General features: G+C 35.7%; 1 protein-coding gene across 2 annotated transcripts in view; it reads left to right on the top strand.

The window, feature by feature from the left end:
• The window catches only part of LOC136255849 (fibrillin-1-like), a 146449-nt gene that overhangs the window by 76987 nt on the left and 48872 nt on the right, over positions 1-20590 (top strand). For both annotated transcript variants that reach the window (XM_066048736.1, XM_066048735.1), the window contains exons 41-60: positions 894-1013; positions 1159-1278; positions 2161-2283; positions 3432-3554; positions 3993-4109; positions 4178-4300; positions 4364-4483; positions 6301-6417; positions 6470-6580; positions 7399-7521; positions 9367-9480; positions 11520-11642; positions 12033-12155; positions 12267-12383; positions 12438-12560; positions 12616-12732; positions 16824-16946; positions 17009-17122; positions 17257-17376; positions 17959-18072. In XM_066048736.1, coding sequence (XP_065904808.1) covers positions 894-1013; positions 1159-1278; positions 2161-2283; positions 3432-3554; positions 3993-4109; positions 4178-4300; positions 4364-4483; positions 6301-6417; positions 6470-6580; positions 7399-7521; positions 9367-9480; positions 11520-11642; positions 12033-12155; positions 12267-12383; positions 12438-12560; positions 12616-12732; positions 16824-16946; positions 17009-17122; positions 17257-17376; positions 17959-18072 — 2385 coding nt within the window. The remainder of the gene's footprint in view (positions 1-893; positions 1014-1158; positions 1279-2160; positions 2284-3431; positions 3555-3992; positions 4110-4177; positions 4301-4363; positions 4484-6300; positions 6418-6469; positions 6581-7398; positions 7522-9366; positions 9481-11519; positions 11643-12032; positions 12156-12266; positions 12384-12437; positions 12561-12615; positions 12733-16823; positions 16947-17008; positions 17123-17256; positions 17377-17958; positions 18073-20590) is intronic.

The following is a 20590-nucleotide window of genomic DNA, read 5'->3' as shown; positions in this document are numbered from 1 at the left end:
AACTCTTCATCAACTTGAAAGCATGTTTTAACCATGTCAAATAATGCATCAGGGAGACTAAGACTGAAATGATCAATTTTTAGTGCGAAATTGCTATAAAAGTCACCAAAGATCAAATCTCCAATGTCATAAGGAGTGCAAATTAGGCAAAAAGTTTTATGATTGCATCATAGATGACGTTTACTGTTCACACTATAATACTATATGCCACTCTACTATTTCATTCATTGCATGGAATTTGATCATTTTATTATAAAATAAAACTTTCATAAACTCTGTGCTGCAAAGTATAGTAGTTTCTCCTATGAAGGTATCAGGGGTACGGGGAAAGAGGGTTTTTAACAGTTGCAGGAAACTGCTCAAAGTTTACTAGCAGGAAGCTATCACGCCATTACTTTTAGTGGCAACACTAAAGTAGTGAGCAACAAAATGCAATACAACACTTCATGGCAAACTAAAACTAATACCCATTCCTCACAGGGAAGGATCTAGAAAGGAAAAAGGAGTATTTCAAAAGACTCTTTTTCAATTTGTCATACTTTAATAGAGCAGTCATGTACGTATGGTGTACTCTTACGACTAATAGAGCATTCACATAAATAATAAGTACTTAATCATCTTGATTGTAGTTACAAATTAAATCGTTAAAAGTCATTACATTTTTTTCAGTACTGTATGCATGTCAATGTAACCCATTTTCGTGGGGCTATACTTTGTTTTAATGTTACATCAATTCATACATGAAATAATTATCCCAACCTGTAAAGTTTAAGCCATCTGAATCTTAAAAGTCTCTCAGTGGAAGTTCAATACTGTTGTTGAAAACTGCTTTTGAAAAAAAAATTATGTTATGTAACATACACACTGTGGATCATTCTATTATCTGTATGCAGATGTCAACGAGTGCTTAATAAGGCCAAGTCTATGTGAACACATCTGCACTAACATGGATGGCGGATATACATGTGCTTGTAGAGAAGGATATCATTTGAATGCTAATGGATCTTGCACTGGTATGTACATGCACGTATGTATGAAATATGCTGTAGTGGCTTATGCAAAGTATATACTACAGTGTATATCATACTTGCACATACATGTGAATTAAATTGCTGTATATATTCACTGTTTAGTCAATATCTACTCTGTACCTTTTAGAAATTGATGAGTGTGCTAGCAATCAAAATCCATGCCATCACCAATGTACAAACACCCCAGGAAGCTATCGCTGTAGTTGTAATAGTGGATATGAATTGGTGGAGAATACGTTTTGCAATGGTTAGTGTGTTTCTGGTAGCATTTTATGTAATATATTTATGTACCCTACATGTGCGAAATTTTGAGTTTATTGGCACACAGCATTTTGGCCGTCAACAAAGCTTCTCTTGAATTTTAGGATTTTAAATGCAAACTAGAATTGGCAGATCTAGGGGTTCCGTGGAATTCCCCTTTGGTAATCCACGTGGAAGTACTGTACGTCCATGCATGATGCCTGCATTTTAACTGTTATGGTTGGAGAAAAGTCATGTATTGGGCTTAAGCAACATCAAACAGCGAAGAAAATTAAAGCCATAGCCATAAACTACAGTTGAGTAATGTTTGGCTGAAGGCATCAATCAGGCAGTCTGTTAGTAGAAACTTTAGTTAAATACAAGGAAAATGTAATAGGAATTTTAAAGTTCTATTTGGGATCATATAAATAAATACAGTAAGAGTAAACAAGGAAGGTCACCTATATACCTGAAGATGTACTTGTGGATGTTTAAGGTCTACTATAGTCTATAGACAAACTTAAAATCCTGATGTCACCTTGTACTTGTTAGTTTACTGTTTTGTAACTGAGGTGAACCGATGTATACCACATCAAAAAGAAAAAAAGAATCACACCAAACTTATTTTTTTGTCTAAATATGTGCCCCAACTAACGATTAACTGCCCATTATGTTTCTTTGTCAACTATGTTCATCCCGTTACATAGGAACAGTATGAAAAGTGCCTTTGCAATCAATCCACAAAGCATCATCTGTTCTGCTTGCTGTTATTAAATGTTATAATTTGCCATAATTGGTGATACAAACTGAACATGGGAAATGTATTAATTTACCATTGCATTGATTGCTGTTGCTAATATTCATTCAATATGTTTCACTTGATCAACAGATATTAATGAGTGTGCAGCAAGACCATCCCCATGTCAACAAGGGTGTACAAACTATCCAGGAAGTTATGAATGTTACTGTAATGATGGATATAGACTACATGAAAATGGTCAAACTTGTTTTGGTAGGAAACAATTTTTATAGTGACAATATGCTTATTTGTATGTGTGCAGGTATGTTCAATTTTGTGTGCATTCAGTAATCTTATTAGCCCGTAGAAAATAGAAAGTTTATAGTTGGAGACATGTAGTCTGTTAATATAGAAAGCAACACAAATATTTGTGTGCATTTTGATGTATTTGAAAAACTTTGTGTGCCCTAATTAATTACCATATATGTATGTATGAGTATATGTACATATATGTATTTTTCTCTACATGTATCTTTGATTCTTAATAGTTACATAGTATTTTGCCAATATGTATATCAACCAGTGAATTAGTCAGTCAGTCAGTCTGTCATTCAGTCTGTTTGTCAGTCAGTCAGTCAGTCAGTCAGTTAGTCATTATTTGTGACCAGATTTGTGAAAAAGGCTCTTTCGCACACATCCAATTCACCAACTTTAACAACTAATAACTTCAGCTGGGCAAACACTATTGACTTGCAATTTTGTCAGTACTGAGCACCAACATCATCTAATTGATGAAGTGGCTTTCAGGTTTATATGTTTTTTGTACACTAAGTTGTGGTCTTCAAATTTCATAGAATTGGATGTGTGTGGAAGGTCCCTTTTGCTAACCTGGTTACATTTAGTGAATTTTAAAATGCTAACAACCAGAAACAATTCTCTTTCCAGGCTATTTAATAATATTGTTGTGATAACCATAAGCAGTGGTAACAAGGGGGCATGCATCCTACTTTTGTTGGTGAATTCTTGTACAAAAGATAAGGTACTCAAATAGAGTAGCCCATTACTCTAATAGAACAGTCACATTTTATATCTCATAAAATTTTGGGTTGCTACTTAATTTATCTGTTACAACACAGTAGAAATACTCTTAAATAACAGTCCAGTACTTCTGTTTCCTACAAATTGCCTAGGGGCATGTCATAGACTTCCTAGGGTGCACTTCCATCTCTCTCTCTCTCTCTCTCTTGTATGCTTCGATCTGTACTACAGTATGTACAGTAATTTCCATTTGTAAAGTTAGCCCACTCGCTCTTTGGTTTACTTCACAAACCCTGGTGATAACTACATGTTTAAGTTATATATATATAAGATGCGTTGTACTGAAGGAACACGCATATGTCTTGCTTTTTATAAATGAACAGATATCCGTGAATGTGATGAAAATACTGATCGGTGTCATCAAGTATGTAACAACACAGTGGGAAGCTATGACTGCTCTTGTTATAATGGATTTTTACTGAATAGCAATGAAATTTCTTGTGATGGTATGTTTAGAATTGTGTTGTCACATACAATACATTTGTTACTAATGACATGCACTTTCAGATGCCAAGTACATGAGCATACTTACATTTACACTTTTTCTGTTATGCTTTGTTAAGTACTTCCTCACTAATCCTAACATTACTTACCTGAACTCCTCCTTACATCTTTAGTTTGTGTGAATTGCTTTGTGTGTATTAAACTTTTATCAACAGTGATTGTGCTTATACTTGCTTTATGCTATTGAAGAACACTTGTACCAAAAGCTCATCATAATGAATGAACTCTTGATAATTATTCCCTTGAATTCAGTTACAGACAGTACTTGCACTTGTACTTTACACAAAAGTCCCACAAGTAATGGTACTTATTTTATTGTAATTGGTGACTATCTGAACTTTCTTTAGTGCACGTAATGTTTTACACTGCTTGTTTTACAGATATTAATGAATGTGAGATGGGATTTCCTTGTGGTGACCATCAATGCATCAATACAATAGGAAGTTATGAGTGTAGTTGTAATGAGGGATATTATCTGAGTAACAACTATTGTTATGGTTAGTACAAATGCAGTCTCGTTCATAGATACTGTATATCATATACCATGTTATTATAACAATCACAGATATCAATGAATGTGGGGGTACTCCACGGCCATGCAGTGACTGGTGTGAAAACCTACCTGGATCATATCGCTGTCATTGCAATGACACCACAAAATTCCCAACAGCAGATGGTAACTGCACAGGTAATATCAGATCAAAAGTTGTGGAAATTTGTGCCAGTGAAGATTGTTGACATACTATCATAGATATTGATGAGTGTGCTGTTTCACCTCCACCATGTAACCATACATGTAACAATGTAATTGGTGGATATTTCTGCACATGTATGGAAGGGTTTGATTTGATACGTGGACATGATTGTAATGGTATGTGCCTGTTTCACAATCAATACTATTTTCTCTATATATACATACATTCAGGGGTATAGCTTGGATATTTCAAAGGGCAGTATCTAAATGTAATAGTAGGTCAGTGGTGTGGGGTCAACCCCCAGCTGCTGCTATAGTTTGAGCATTAAAATGGAGAAGGATTATATAATTCTATAAGTAATACAGATACAGGGATGCACTAAGACTGACTGCATATTAACATTTAGCTGTAACTACATGTGCAAATAAATTTATGAACTTTCTGACTTACACAATGGTAGAGTAAACATTTAACAGTTTATAAGTTTGTATTTACAAATAAAGCTACCTACTACCTTCTCAAATCCAAAACATGATTGTCAAACTGAGATATGCTCCCAGATTGTTTGCACACAAAGTTTTAGCATTTTTTTCATGCTATGAGCTAGAAAACTTACTATAATTAGCTTTTTTCATTGTAAAATAATTTTTGTATGCAAACCTTGTATATACGAAAGATTATTTTTACACATATTTTTTTACATAAGATCAAATTACTCTAATAGAGCAGCCATTCACGTAAATTATACAAAAATATTTTTACACGAAGCAAATTATGGTATATCATACATCCTCTGCAAAGGAGTAATTCCCACTTTGATTCCTGGATAGGGGTGTATAAATTACTGAAACAGCTATTCTTCACTAATTCAACACAAATTACTGCACATGGTTCTTGCTAATTCAAATAAAGTTTTGGCTGATCATTTATTGTGGTAACTGGAGTACAAATTTTGTCAAATCTGTATATAAATTAAGATTGCAAATAAATAGTTTCAGCAAAAGTATCTCTCAACCTAGGACTGATGGAGCAGCTAGCCAGAGAGTGGGGGCTAATATTGGTATACAGTGGCATTTGAAGTGTACTACAGCTGGACCATAGCAAGTGGTCTGGCTGGTTTGATTTAGGCTGGCTCACTTTTCAGCCACTTAAAATTTTGAAAAACAGATTTAGATACTCTAATAGAGCAGTGTATCCTAAAAGAACAGTCAATACTGTACAATAAGTTTAACAAAGCAGTAGGTTTCAGTTGCCAATCTGCATTGACAATTTCAGTCAGAATTGCTTCCAAATTCAATCTCAGAGGGTTCAAATTTTTCATGTGGAGACATGCCCCCATACCCCCTTAGTTAACATGCTTTGCATACCCATATGTGATATAACCACATTTTTGGCCTTGCTATGGCCCTGTGCAGACTAGGATTCTATTCTGGGAGTTTGGAGGAATGTCTCCAGGACTTCAGAATCTCTGAAATGGTGTTATATTTTATTTTCACTGTGTTGTATTGCTTGGTGTCTTCCAATACATAAGTCCCAAATAATGAGAGCTTAAGATTTTTACACAAGCAACTATAGTATGACTGCATGTGTACATATATTATTATTATTATTATTATTATTAGCGCTTCACAGTGACCAGCACTGAGGGTCTGACAGCAACATGTGCTGCAGCCTTAGGATTACCTAACCTAATTTCAAGGACTTAGACCTAGTGACTTGACTTACTGGCTGATAAGGTATAACAGAAAAGGGGCCAAAGCAAGGAAAAAATCCCTCCAACCGCAGGATTCGAACTGCACGTCACCCAATGTCTAGTCGGGGCCACACTCAGTCTTCCTCCAGGAGGGATGGATTTTCTTCCTTAAACCTAAAATATATGACCAACTTACTGTCAGTACTTTGCATGAATCACAATTATTAAATGCTTCTCTATTTAAAAGATACGTACAAGCAACTCATGTTTACTGCACATTTTCTATGACTTTGTTTTTAGATACTGATGAATGTGCTGAATCATCTACATGTCAACAAAACTGTTTGAACACTATTGGTAGTTTTGAGTGTTCCTGTAGGAATGGTTTCCACCTAATTAACAGGCAAAATTGCACAGGTAAGATCTGCATGCATGTGTCACATGTTATAAGTATTTCCCATTTACGTAGATGATAATGAATGTGACAATATTCCTTGTGATCAAATCTGTGTCAACACACCAGGAAGTTATGAATGTAGCTGTAATACTGGATATACATTGATTGGAGATCGGTGTCGTGGTAAGTTTGCACACGTACAGTAAAAGGGCAGCAAAATCATACCTTCAAAATACATGATATCAAATTCTTAATTTAGTTGTCAACTATACTATGAAATGTAGCCACATTGTACCTGTAATGTAGTAGTATTGATATGGTCATGAAAGTAACAACATTTGTTAATTTCATTGTTATTATTCATATGTGAGACTACAGTAAATGTCAGTTGTCAATAGTCAAGTGTTTGCCACAAACACTACTGTATCTCAGTATGTATGTAGTTGATATAGTGAGAAACAAAATAATCTGAAAATGCCCCAAACCATTTTAATAAATTTGATTGACCGAAGATTAAGTTTTGGACTAATATAATCTATGGATTGACCCAGTATAAAATCACAATTAAACTTGTTAAAAGTGCAACACTGTTGATATGCAGCCTTCCTTTTCCATACAGGCTGCTTGCAGTATGCAGACACATTTTTAACCACCCAGATAGAGACATGAACACACACACAACACACATGGTACCCAAACATACTCTTTGTACACACACACACACACACACACACACACACACACACACACACACACACACACACACACACACACACACACACACACACACACACACACACGCACACACAATTAATGAACAGAAAAGCATGCATATAATTCATTACAAGTCCACCAGTATGGATGTAATGCATGATGTAGACATACTGTACGAAAGTGTATACATAGTCTTAAACTGAGTGATAAATTTAATATTATGGCATTGTGAATAATTTGAGTATGTGTAGTTAGCTCATCTATTACTTCTGTTATATTGTTCACAGATGATAATGAGTGTAACATGTCACCACTTCCTTGTGAACATTTGTGCACCAATACTGATGGCAGTTATGAGTGTTCTTGTCGTAGTGGATACTCATTGAACAGTGATTCAAGTTCTTGTACAGGTATGATTATGTGGCATATGCAGGAATAAATTTATCTATGCAGTATATATAAAATAATTAATTTTAAAACAAAGCAGTAATGCAAGTGATGAAAAGTAGTGAAATAAGATCCGGATTACAGCATAGTTGTATGAGAGAGTTCTCACATTGACATGTCAATGGATTTCCCACATGGTTATGTTGCAATACTGTCATCTGTATATCTTGTTTATGCTTTAAGTCTTGGATCCCTATTCTGTGATAACCTTCAATGCACCACTTCGTTTACTTTATTGCTATGGCATAGCTACTATATATGTGTGCAACTGTTCTGGTGGCTGTTGTAAAAGAGTGCTTTATTAGAGTATCTCTATCTCGATGCAAATTGAGTGAACTTCTGTCTACATTGTGTATTGTGATTGCCATGCTGGACAAACTGATTAAGAAGGTAGTTCAATGCCATGTCTTGCTTACTACTAAGATCATTCATTTCATTTTGATTTTGATTTTTCAATACTTTTATAAGTGCAGCTACACATAGCTATCTACTCCCTCTTGAGCTCTTGAAATTGCTTTGTGGCATCTAACTATGCTCCTCTATTAACATGAAAAACTAATGCCTTTGAATGGTTTAAAGAAAGGTGAAGGGCAGGAGGCAGACACTTGTTGAAAATAGAAAAGATACGTACGACCCGTGAGTTTGTATAATGATGGCTGTGTACTGCTTTGTTTGACCTCTAGCCTTGCAACTGTGGTCAGGAAGACAGGTAGGCAAAGTAAGCAAGCAGGCAAGCAAGCAAATAGACCAAAATTTAGATTTTGGCCAGCTCAAAATTCAATATCCAGCTGTCTGTAAGTGCTTTCTTCTTTTATTGCTGCAATTGATGTTAGCTGGACTAAGACTAGTCCGTAAGTGATTTTCATCACATATGATATTTCTATGGTAGTTATTAGTGATAGAATTTTGGGCAGCACAGGGAGAGCCCTACTAAACATGCTGTTAAAACTCTATTATGAAAGTGCATTGCATCATGTATAGTAAGATAATTATTTGTTAGCAGCATTCTAGGGTAGACCAATGAATTTAAGGTTACTACCATACTGTATGATACCACACTAATACATTAATGAGTCATTATCTGAGGGGAGGTAGTACTCCAGTATGATGGTAACTGTAGTGTACTTGTAGGTGTAAAACAATTGATTTGTACAGTGACTAGCTATACTGAAAATAAATTACAGGTGCTCATTTAATCAATAATAATTCATGGGTGCAACAGGCTATGGAGTTGGGACTTGTCTCTTTGTGTTTACCATAACTAGGAAATTCTTCAAAATACAATTTTGGCCAGTGTCTATAGCCATGTTTTTACTGTAAGCAAGAAAGCTATTCAAGCTTAGAAATGGTAAGAGTAAATTTACGTTTTACCACAACATAAATGAACACAATTCACTTTGCTTCATGGTATAGAAACGAAACTAAAACATTCCTACTCTCCATGAAGAGGAAAACCTTTTGATATATAAGTTTGAGTATTGTTTCAATTTACAAAAATTTTTGTAGCACTTAACTGTTTTTTATGCTGTTTATTTAAATATGTATACTAGTCGAGTTTTCGCTCAGCGGGTCACATTCACATATATGCAGCTACTTAGGAGTATGTAGCACACTAGATTAAGCTATATGCTCTTTAAGATTTGTCAAATCAAATAGGGTTTTCAAAATCTAGTTAACTTCCTACCTATAATTTAGACACTCACATTTATGTATTTATGAGCTTCCTTTTTAATGGTTCTGCAACTGATTTGATCATACATTAATAATTGCCTGTGTTATTGTTATTAATGAAATTTACACATGTTTAGATATTGATGAGTGTACTAACAACCCTTGTCAACACAACTGTACCAATACTCCTGGAAGTTTTCTGTGCAGTTGTGTACCTGGATATCGACTGACTGGAAGAACATTTTGTGAGGGTAAGTGTCACATTATTATTTTTAGCTTGTGGTGATGACATGCATGTGTACAGCATCAAATTATATACACACAAACAGTCGAGCCCTTTTTTCATAGCTTAGCTGTGTGTTGATTTTGTAGCCCCATTCAAATTGCAAAGCCCATGGCTAGCTCTGGGATTTGTTTTTCCTTCATTACAAACACAATGAAAACAGAATAGTTGTGTATTACATGTTTTATTCAGAGCACACATTATTGATGACTTCTAATAAAACTCACATACGGTAGAAGGTTTAGTAGTACAATGGGGTGTCAATCAAAACCTCAGAAACCTACTAAGATCTGTCACTGGAGGACACAACAATAGAATGATTGATAGAACTGGGCAGTATTGGAATTTTAGTACCCAGTATATCATGTAGAAAAATATGAGGACACACTGTTTATCAAGGTGAAGTGACTGTTATAAATTATAGTAGTTGATTATTCTATTAGGGTATTCTGATCTTATGCTGGAATTAAAAATACCAGGCACTTGTCTCCAGTAGCATCATGTGTTTGTTTTGGTTCAATATAATAGTCTAAAAGCCTAAAAAGGGCTGTCACAGACACTATATTGGTGAAAACCATAGTATATATATATAATATTGATATTGCGATATTATCGTTAAGGTATGGTTACATTGGAGCACCATGGTATTGTTATAATACTGAGATACCACCCAAATTATTGATGTCATTGGATAATTAGAAAGCATGATTGAGATTACTGCTATACACACTCCCATGTTTTTAGTTGCCTTGTTTAATTGTTTGTTTTTTTGGCAATATCCATTTCCCATACTTTAATTTTTTAAATTATTTATGAATACACCTCTATTATGGACACATCTCTAGGGAAAATACAATGATTCTAGATAGATTATATATCACTTTATGAAACAGTTTTAAACTTAATTGCATTCTCTCACCAATTAAGATGATAGATGACTGAATTCACCATTATTTCACCTGGCTATTCTCAAGTGTCCTATCATAGCAATTGCAACAGAAACTTTAAATTCATATCATCCAAAAGTTGATAATAGCAGAAGCACATCGAATCCTATGGAGAACATATAACTCCATACACTACTAATACAACAGGTGAATTCAAACATGGTATCCAGTGTTACTATGTATATCATCGGCTACACTATCCAGGGGCAGATTCAGACTTATGGAAATGGGGAGTCAAAATGAACTGAGGCACTACATTGTCTGGTTTGGAAGAAATAAAAGGTCACAACCAGCTGACAACAGCTGCCCACCTCACCAACTATGCATTTATCACTGATAAAGTACATAAAATCCTTATATAGCTTGCTACACACTGCTCCAATACTATGACTGCTTTATTAGAGTGACTGCTCTATTAGAGTATCTCGATCTTGGTATACTAAAAAATTCCTTATACATTATCTTTATGTGCAGTAGGGATGTGCAGAATAAGCCGCCACATCATTGTATTCTGTGAAGGCAGCCAAGCTGGCTTTAATAGGTCGCCTTCAAGTCGAGAGATAACTATATAATGGTCGAGTCAAGTAATGTCACATCGCTTGTGAATACTGAAAGGCTACCCTGTTATGCCTGTGCTACTATTCTTCCATTGTGCCATTCAGCTTCATTCCATAGCTTTGTTTCCATAGCTTTGTTTCCATAGCTTTGTTTCCATAGCTTTGTTTCAGTAATGCCGGTAACATGACATACTCGAGCATGCGTTTATATATAATGTACTAATACGGAATTTTATAAAGTTACTTTTGTAGCACATGGCAGCCATGTTGAATTTCGCTGTTTACAGGGTTACATGCTCCTTTGTCCATAGAATTTGATGCACTCCTGATAATAATTCAAAGATATCATGGAACTACTATACTGTGACTGCTATTACATCCTGGCTATGAGTTTACAAAATTTACTTACTACACCTACTACTTCATTGTCATTATTACATTATGTACAAGCTATGTGTCAGCTTGTTAATTTCATTTTACTGTACTGCTTACATGACCCACAGATGTTGATGAATGTCAAGCATCGCCATCTCCATGTGATCAAGGCTGTACTAACACTGTGGGGAGTTATCAGTGTTACTGTAATAATGGATATAGGCTACATGAAAATGGACGAAGCTGTAATGGTATGTTGGTACATATCTGTAAGTATAAAGACTGATATACTTTACTCTGGAAATGAATAGCCCATTTATACTAGAGATAATCACAGTATGTGCCTTTATATATGGAGGTAGTGTATTGTTATAGTATATTAAACTTGCTGTACCTTTATAATACTTATAACAGTAGATCTGAGTTTACAGTAATATAATGACCACTTATTGCAAGTGCAGCACAAATTGCAAATTGCAAATTGGTCCATTGTGGACACCTAAACTAATTGACTTTGAAAAATTCCACTGAAGGATTAACCCAGCTGAAGAATACATTAAAGTTATTCTTTTTTACTTTAAGAATATCAGTTATTGTAATGATCTGGTTTAATATGTAATCTTACCTTATTATTATTATAGATACTAATGAATGTGCTGAAATGACTTCACTTTGTGATCAAGTTTGTATCAACACTGTGGGTGGTTACAACTGTTCTTGCAATGATGGCTACACTCTGAATTCTAATGGATTAACTTGTGATGGTATGTTTTATGAATACCTACTCAATGGATAATGTGTACTGTTCACATAATGTATATGCACAGATATCCCCTTACCATATAGCATATAATCTTACACTTGCTCTGTTACAGACAATGATGAGTGTGGAGATGATCCTTTCCCATGCCAACAAATATGCAATAACACTGTAGGAAGCTATCAATGTATTTGTAACACTGGATATAGAGCAGATAGCAACTTGTGTATTGGTCAGTACATAGAAGAGCTTGGGGTTACGCTTTGTGAAATACATGTTATTGTAGATATTAATGAGTGTGATAATAATCCACCACCATGTGAAGACGTTTGTACCAACACAGTAGGGTCTTATCATTGTTCCTGTAGTGACACATCTAAATCTGTGACTGAGGATGGTCGTTGTATAGGTATTGTATAACAGTTTATTATTGTTGAAACTTTATCATAGTGTTACTACTGCAGATATTGATGAATGTGCCATACCAGGAATATGTCAGCAGAATTGTACCAACATACCTGGTGGGTATTTTTGTAGATGTCGTGAGGGCTACCAACTGGTTAATGGACATAACTGTACAGGTAAGAAAACTTATAGTTAAGTGATAGTAATATTCTAGATGTTCCCAAATTCATTGAATAACTAAGCCATACAGGTTAGTAAATATGTACACCCTTTATACTGTATGTGTGTCCAGATTAGCGTACATACGTATCTTTCATGAATATGAAAGATGTTATTATCCTTCACCATGGGTTTCAACTTTGTGAACAGAGTTGGCTTACATTTATGAACTCTTACCCACCGATCAATTTTCCCACCAAGTAGTGTTGCACCGATAATCAGTTCAATAATCAGTATCAGTCTGACATTGGCTACTATCCAATTAATCAGTTTTGAGTAAATCAAAGCTGATGTTAACCTCCACTGTGTTGTGTAGTATCATACACTATGATAGTAGTGTACAGTAGGGACCACAAAGGAGTAGGCGTGGCCCACGAAATAATATCACACAGAAAACAGCCTCAATTTCCCCTAACGACAATCGGGCAGTATTGGTTAGGTGAAACTAAGCCCAAACAAACTTTCAGATCGACCCAAAATGCTTTCAACAAGTTGCTATGGAATTTTAAAAATAATTTATTTAATGGAATTTTCTACTGACTGAGTAAGTAATTAAGTGAGTCTGGTGCCTTCAGACAAGAGTAACTCGATAACGGCTAAGGCTACGGGCTTGATTTTTTCACCGTTTGACATTGCTTCAACCCAACAGGTGCCTTTTGGCATACCGCAGTACGTACAATGCATTCTTCATGGACTTACCAATGTCCTCCTTTGTGTACCATTCATCTTTGCTGACAGCAAAAAGTGTCGATTTGGCAATAGCATGTGATGGTTTCCCTTCGTAATGGAAATCGTCCGTATTTGTCATAGCGGCTATTTTGATATCAGAGGTGCTTTTCAAACAGTTCTTGATTCATACTGCTGTGTAACGGGTTGAACATAGCCGACAATGAAGCGTAATGGATACTTCACTTTTCAGATGATAATTGATATAACTGGGGCGCGCGGCACTTTCTTTCGGTATGCGTGGATTGCAAAGGTGCTTTTTGAACAGTTATTGATTTGAAATGTTGCGTAACGGGGTTGAACATAGCTGACAACGAAGCGTAATGGTTACTTCACTTTTCAGACAATAATTGGGGCGCGTGGTACCATTTCAGATGCGGTATGCGTGGGTTCACCAGTCATAATTATTATTTACAAAAAAAAGTTAACAAACAAGTACACAGAAAAATTTGGAATTTTCAACTAGAGTAGGGACCATAACACATCGATAAAACATACTGAAACAAGCTGGATATTAATTCACAGTAAAACAATAAGAAGTATTATGTCCTTACTGTGCTCAAGATACCATAATGGAAATGCACAGTAGGGATATAACAGTTTTACTGTGAATTAATATCATGCACTACTCCAGCTTGTTTCAGTACTTTTTATTGATGTGTTATGGTCCCTACTCTAGTTGAAAATTCCGAATTTTTTGTGTGCTTTTAATTAGGCTTGCGCCAATTATGCCAGCATAATTTCAAACATAATAGGCTAGCAAAAGCATCAACCATTATGCAAGCGTAATAGGACGATTTTCAAGAATTTTAATTAAAACATGCAATGTGCATGCCAAAATACTGCACAACATGAACACACTGCACATTATTACTGAATTTTATATCAAAAACCTTGCAGTGTTACTATTTTTACTATTTCTTGACTGATTATTCATACTTTATAGAAATAAGATCGAGATACTCTAATAGAGCAGTCACTTACTCTAATACAGCAGTCAAGAAATGCAAATATACTCTAATAAAACAGTCAACTCTCGAGCATAATCTTGGTTTTTGAGAGCATAATTTTGAGCATAATAGGCTGGATTTTGAGCACTACTCAAAAGCATAATAGACAATTTTCAAAGCATAATTGGCTCAAGCCTACTTGTAATGATGTGTGGAGACTAGACATCAGTTATTTGGTATTTTAATTGAATTATGTTTTGATGGTTTAGTGGTGACTACAAGCCATTCCCACAGTAAACTGTCAGGTTTTAGGCCATTCCCACAGTAAACTGAGGTTTTAGGTCTATGCTCATTCTAACCACTTGTTTTTACTGTACAGTAGTAGCACAATGTACTTAAAAATCTGTTTACCATGAGTAAATTTTACTTGTGGTATGCATCTAACTTGACATTTTAGCCTAGAATGAGCTGTATATTGTACACTATGATAGTAGTGTATAGTAGGGACCACAAAGGAGTAGGCGTGGCCCACGAAATATCACCCAAAAAACAGCCTCAATTTCCCCTAACAACGATCAGGCAGTATTGGTTAGGTGAAACTAAGCCCAAACAAGCTTTCAGACTGATCCGAAATGCTTTCAACAAGTTTCTACAGAATTTTAAAAATAATTTATTTAATGGAATTTTCTACTGACTGAGTAAGTAAGTAAGTAACTGACTGATTCCTTCAGACAAGAGTAACTTGATAACAGCTAAGGCTACGGGCTTGATTTTTTCTCTGTTCGATGTCGCTTCGGCCTAACAGGTGCCTTTTGACACACCGCAGTACATACAATGCATTCTTCATGGACTTATCAGTGTCCTCCTTTGTGTACCATTCATCTTTGCTGACAGCGAAAAGTGTCAATTTGACAATAACACGTGATGGCTTTCCTTCGTAATGGAAATCGTCCGTATTTGTCATAGTGGCTATTTTGATATCAGAGGTGCTTTTCAAACAGTTCTTGATTCATACTGCTATGTAACGGGTTGAACATAGCAGACAATGAAGCGTAATGGATATTTCACTTTTCAGATGATAATTGATATAACTGGGGCGTGCAGCACCATTTCTTTCTTTCGGTATGCGTGGATTGCAGAGGTGCTTTTTGAACAGTTCTTGATTCGAAATGCTGCGTAACGGGTTGAACATGGCTGACAACGAAGCGTAATGGATACTTCACTTTTCAGACAATAATTTGGTGCCATTTCAGATGTGGTATGAGTGGGTTTACCAGTCATAATAATTTATTTACAAAAAAAAGTTCACAAACAAGTACACAGAAAATTTTGGAAATTTCAACTAGAGCAGGGACCATAACACATCGATAAAAAGTACCGAAACAAGCTGGAGTAGTGCACGATATGAATTCACAGTAAAACTATAAGAAGTGTTATGTCCCTACTGTGCATTTCCATTATGGTATCTTGAGCACAGTAGGGATATAACACTTCTTATAGTTTTAATATCGTGCACTATACTCCAGCTTGTTTCAGTACTTTTTATCGATGTGTTATGGTCCCCACTCCAGTTGAAATTTCCAAATTTTTCTGTGTACTTGTCAATACTTAGGTCTCTAATATGAGTCACTTAATAATGATGAGGATGATCATGAGTGTTAGTGTTATTAGTGTATACCGGATTGGTTATCAGTATCAGCTAATTCTGTTGCTTAATACCGGTTATCAGAATAATCAGTTAATTTGGATATCGGTGCAACTCTACCACCAAGTCAACAAGTTATAACCATATACAGCAAAGCCTCACTTAGCAGCCACCTCTTTAATAAGACCACCTTATTATAGTGGCCACTTCTAGTAGGTCACAAATACTGCTAAGCAGTACTTTATAACCTCATTAATAAGGCCACTCCGTTATTAAGACCAATTTTTCTGGTCCCAGAGGTGGCATCATTAATGAGGTTTCACTGTATTGACAAAAATTAAAATGATAGTTTTAAACAGCAATCCAATAATTGTCACAAGGTAATTTGACCATGGAATAACATTTAGTTTGGTTTAACCAGTTAGAGCATTGGGCTTGCCAAGACATATAGCTAGGTGGCAAGGTATCACTTTTGCAATGATTGATCCAGCAGAGTTGATAATGTTCTGAGTTAGCTAGTGTAGCAGCTACAGACATACTGTATATAGCAGCTATCGTTTTTTGAATATACATAACCTTTGCCATCATTTCTTTCTAGCTGCATTTTAAAATCACAACAAATTTGATTGTTTACTGAATTACTGAAACAACAAAAATATATCATGTCAAAATTTTAATGACAAATATTTCAATGTTGATTATTATAAATTGTACACTTCTTGTGTAGACATTAATGAATGTGCAGCCACACCCCTTCCATGCAGACAGTTATGTACCAACACTGAAGGAAGTTATCAATGTTCCTGTCGTATTGGATTTGAACTTAATCCTGATGGTTTTACTTGTAATGGTATGTTTTATTTACTTAAGTTGCAAACTCTTCTAGATGTTATACACACTAAATATAATTAGATACTGATGAGTGTCTACTTGTGTCATCATGTGATCAGATATGTACTAACACTCGAGGAAGTTTTGTGTGTAGTTGTTTTGCTGGATATCGATGGAATGGCAGCAGATGTGTAGGTTAGAAAATGACATGATTTATACAATGTGTTCCTTAAACAGTGCACTATTATGTTGTGAGTTGAGGAATGTTTGATGTTGCTTTTGATAATTTATGTATGCATACATTATATGGTATTTTTATACTTTTATAGACATTGATGAATGTGCAGTATCCAACACATGCACACAGATGTGCACTAATACAAATGGAAGTTTTAGGTGTTCATGCAACATTGGGTTTCAACTTGATGATGATGGTGAAATATGCAATGGTATGTGTACATATTGTTATCCTGTATAAACATTATGTAAAATGTACATGTATATGTATTAAGGGAACAATTTACCATTCTTTGAGGTCATCTTGGGCTGTCATAGTTGTATGAATATTTAAACTGTATTTTTGATAAAGGCAACAGTGCATTTGAAGTAACCATGGATATATTTATGTTCTTTCTAAGCTGGCAATTGGTGATTCATAGATTTTAACTTTTAAAAGTCGGTTGATGGTCTTGACCATCAAATAAATAATATATTTGGGAAGCCATAGTTTCACTAAGTTTGTGAGAACACTGTGTAATCTTGAAATATAAACTTTTTACCAGCCATAATAAAAATAATATTTGAAAGAGAATGACTGAATGTGATACGTGCAAAAAGATTGTAACCTTGCAGATGAAGTGAAGGCTTAAAGGCAACAGTACTAAATAGTCAGAGTAATATAAGCTGCTTATACCTGTTCCCATGTGTAAGCTTTAAATGTTGATGTATGTATGCATTACTCTCTACCTGTGCAGCCTTAATAAATTGCAATAATTACAATATGCTGATGATTCATTTTTGCTGCACTACAGATATAGATGAGTGCAGAACTGGTCACTTATGTGAACAAATATGTACAAATACTATTGGGAGCTACCACTGTAGCTGCAATCCTGGATATACAGTAAATGGCAGCATGTGTAACGGTAAGTATATGCTCCACTTATGAAACTAATTTTGCAATGATAATATTATGTCATTCAGTATGGGGATAGCACAGTTTCATGGAAGATGGCACTTTTTCCCCAAAAAAACACTAGCCAGAATTATCCTCACAACCTTTTTGGCACATTGGCTGTGTTGGTTAGTTGTATTCAAGCCCAAAAAGTACCTTCAGTGCAACCAACATGCATGCTTCCAGTAGGTTGCTACAAAATTTTTAAAAATCAAGACACACGGTAGTGTGTCGTGCGGCCTAGGAAGCCGGTGCGCCACACCGTGAGTATATTAACAGGAAGAAAGTAAACGTGATTTTCACACCTTTGTAGCTCCGTGATTCCTTATCCGATTGAAACCAAAGTTGCTACAGAAGTGCCGACTAGGTAGGGGAGTCCACATTCCAAATTTGAAGAAAATTGCTCCAGCCATTTCCGAGATACGAGCAGCCAAAGATAGGGTTTTTTTTCTTCATTTTTTTCTTCTACTTCTTTTTGCACACTTCGTAAAATCCACCATAAAACACGAATGCGTGCTCCAATTGGGCTGAACTTTTGCACACTTTAAGGGCTCATAAAGGCGAATCTCAGTACCAAGTTTTGTAGGAATCCGATGCACATTCACAGAGTTATGACCAATTATTAGTGTAAAATAAGGTTGAAGGTCTGTCACGCCCACAGGGTAAACCGCTTGAAGGAATGAGCTGAAAATTGCTATGTAGATGGAGTAACTAACATAGGAGTGCCATTTTGTGGTTTGACAAGGAATCCAGTTAAAGGCCATCGAGATATGACTCAAAACCCAACCTGTGTCGCAATTACGCGATCGATTTTTATTTTTATATATTTTTTTTATTTTTTTAGCTAAATGAAGGCATTTTTCTTCTCAATGAATGACATAAGATAAAACAGTACATACTAAACAAAAACAATTTATCTTAAATATGGGCCTCAGCGACCTGCACAGCAACCGGTGCCTCAACAATGGGACAGTGCAAACTGGACCTGGCACCGTGAATGCACATAATTGCAGACCTCAACAAAGAGAAGCTTGATTTACATCTCAGCCATCCTATCATTATTCCATAAGAAAGACTGTGCTTTGCACTCAAAAGGTTGGCCAATCTCTTATAAAACTGAGTAGCAGCATCACCCATTCCACCAGTAGTAGTAAAACTTAAGGGAGTAAATGAGACATTCTCAACTTCATGAACCCGTTGTTGGTATTCATGTCTCTTTTCCTTGTCATGACATTGGTATGCAGAGTGTAGTGGCAGATTTGAGGGTGCACTAGGGTTAAAAATTCTGACATCAAAGTATGACCTCTCAAATTGTCCTCCCCAAAAAACCATTCTATAGATTTTTATGAATAAAAAAACTATTAGTTTTCACACCTACCAGGCAAACCGCTTAGAGCAATGAACTGAAAATTGGTGTGTAGCTGGAATAATTATCATAGAAAGTCCTTGCAGTAGTACAGAAGAATCGGTGTACAGACCACCAAGTTATGATTCCAAAGCAAACTACGTGTAGCATATGTGAGATCGAGATACTCTAATAGAACAGTCACCCTAATAGAGCATTCAGCCTATGATTCAGCTACGTTTATAACTTACTCCATTATAGAATTGCAAGTTATTCTGTAGGGAGTTCAGCTACAAACAGTTAATCTTATAGACAATTCAGCTACAAGCAAGTCACCCTGTAGAGAGTTCAGCTACAAATATGTTGCTGTAGAGATTCAGAACATTATAAGTCACACTGAAGAGAATTCAGCTATAAACAAGTCACCCTGTAGAGAGTTCAGCTACAACAAGTCACTCTGTAGAGAATTCAGCTACAAACAAGTCACTATGTAGAGGGTTCAGCTACAAAAAAGCTACCCAGTAGAGAGTTCATCTAGATCAGCTACAAACAAGTCACTCTGTAGAGAGTTCAGCTACAAACAAGTGTATCTGGAGAGTTCAGCAACCAATCAAAAAAACCACTCTGTAAAGAGTTTAGCTATACAAACATGTTATAACGCGATAAAGAAAGTTATAACTTTATAGAGAGATCAGCTAGAAACAAGTCATCCAGTAGAGAGATCAGCTACAAGACATCACCTTATAGAGAGCTCAGTTACAAAGAAACCACCATGTAGAGAGCTCAGCTGCAAACAAATCACCCTGTAGAGAGTTCAGCTAGAAAAAGTCATCCTGTAGAGAGAACAGCTAGAAGGATCACCTTGTAGAGAGTTCAACTACAAACAAATCACCCTGCAGATAGTTCAGCCACAAACAAGTCACCCTGTAGAGAGATCAGAAGGTACCTTGTACAGAGTTCAGCTACAAAGAAACCATCATATAAAGAGTTCAGCTGCAAGCAAATCACCCTGTAGAGAGTTCAGCTACGAACAGATCACCCTGTAGAGAGATCAGCTAGAAGAAATCACCTTGTAGAGAGTTCAGCTACAAAGAAACCACCATGTAGAGAGTTCAGCAGCAAACAAATCATCTGTAGAGAGTTC

This window comes from Dysidea avara, chromosome 5, assembly GCF_963678975.1.
Source record: "Dysidea avara chromosome 5, odDysAvar1.4, whole genome shotgun sequence".
Classification (NCBI taxonomy): domain Eukaryota; kingdom Metazoa; phylum Porifera; class Demospongiae; order Dictyoceratida; family Dysideidae; genus Dysidea; species Dysidea avara.
The sequence above is the reverse complement of the archived record's forward strand: the minus strand, read 5'-3'. Positions and strand labels throughout refer to the sequence as shown.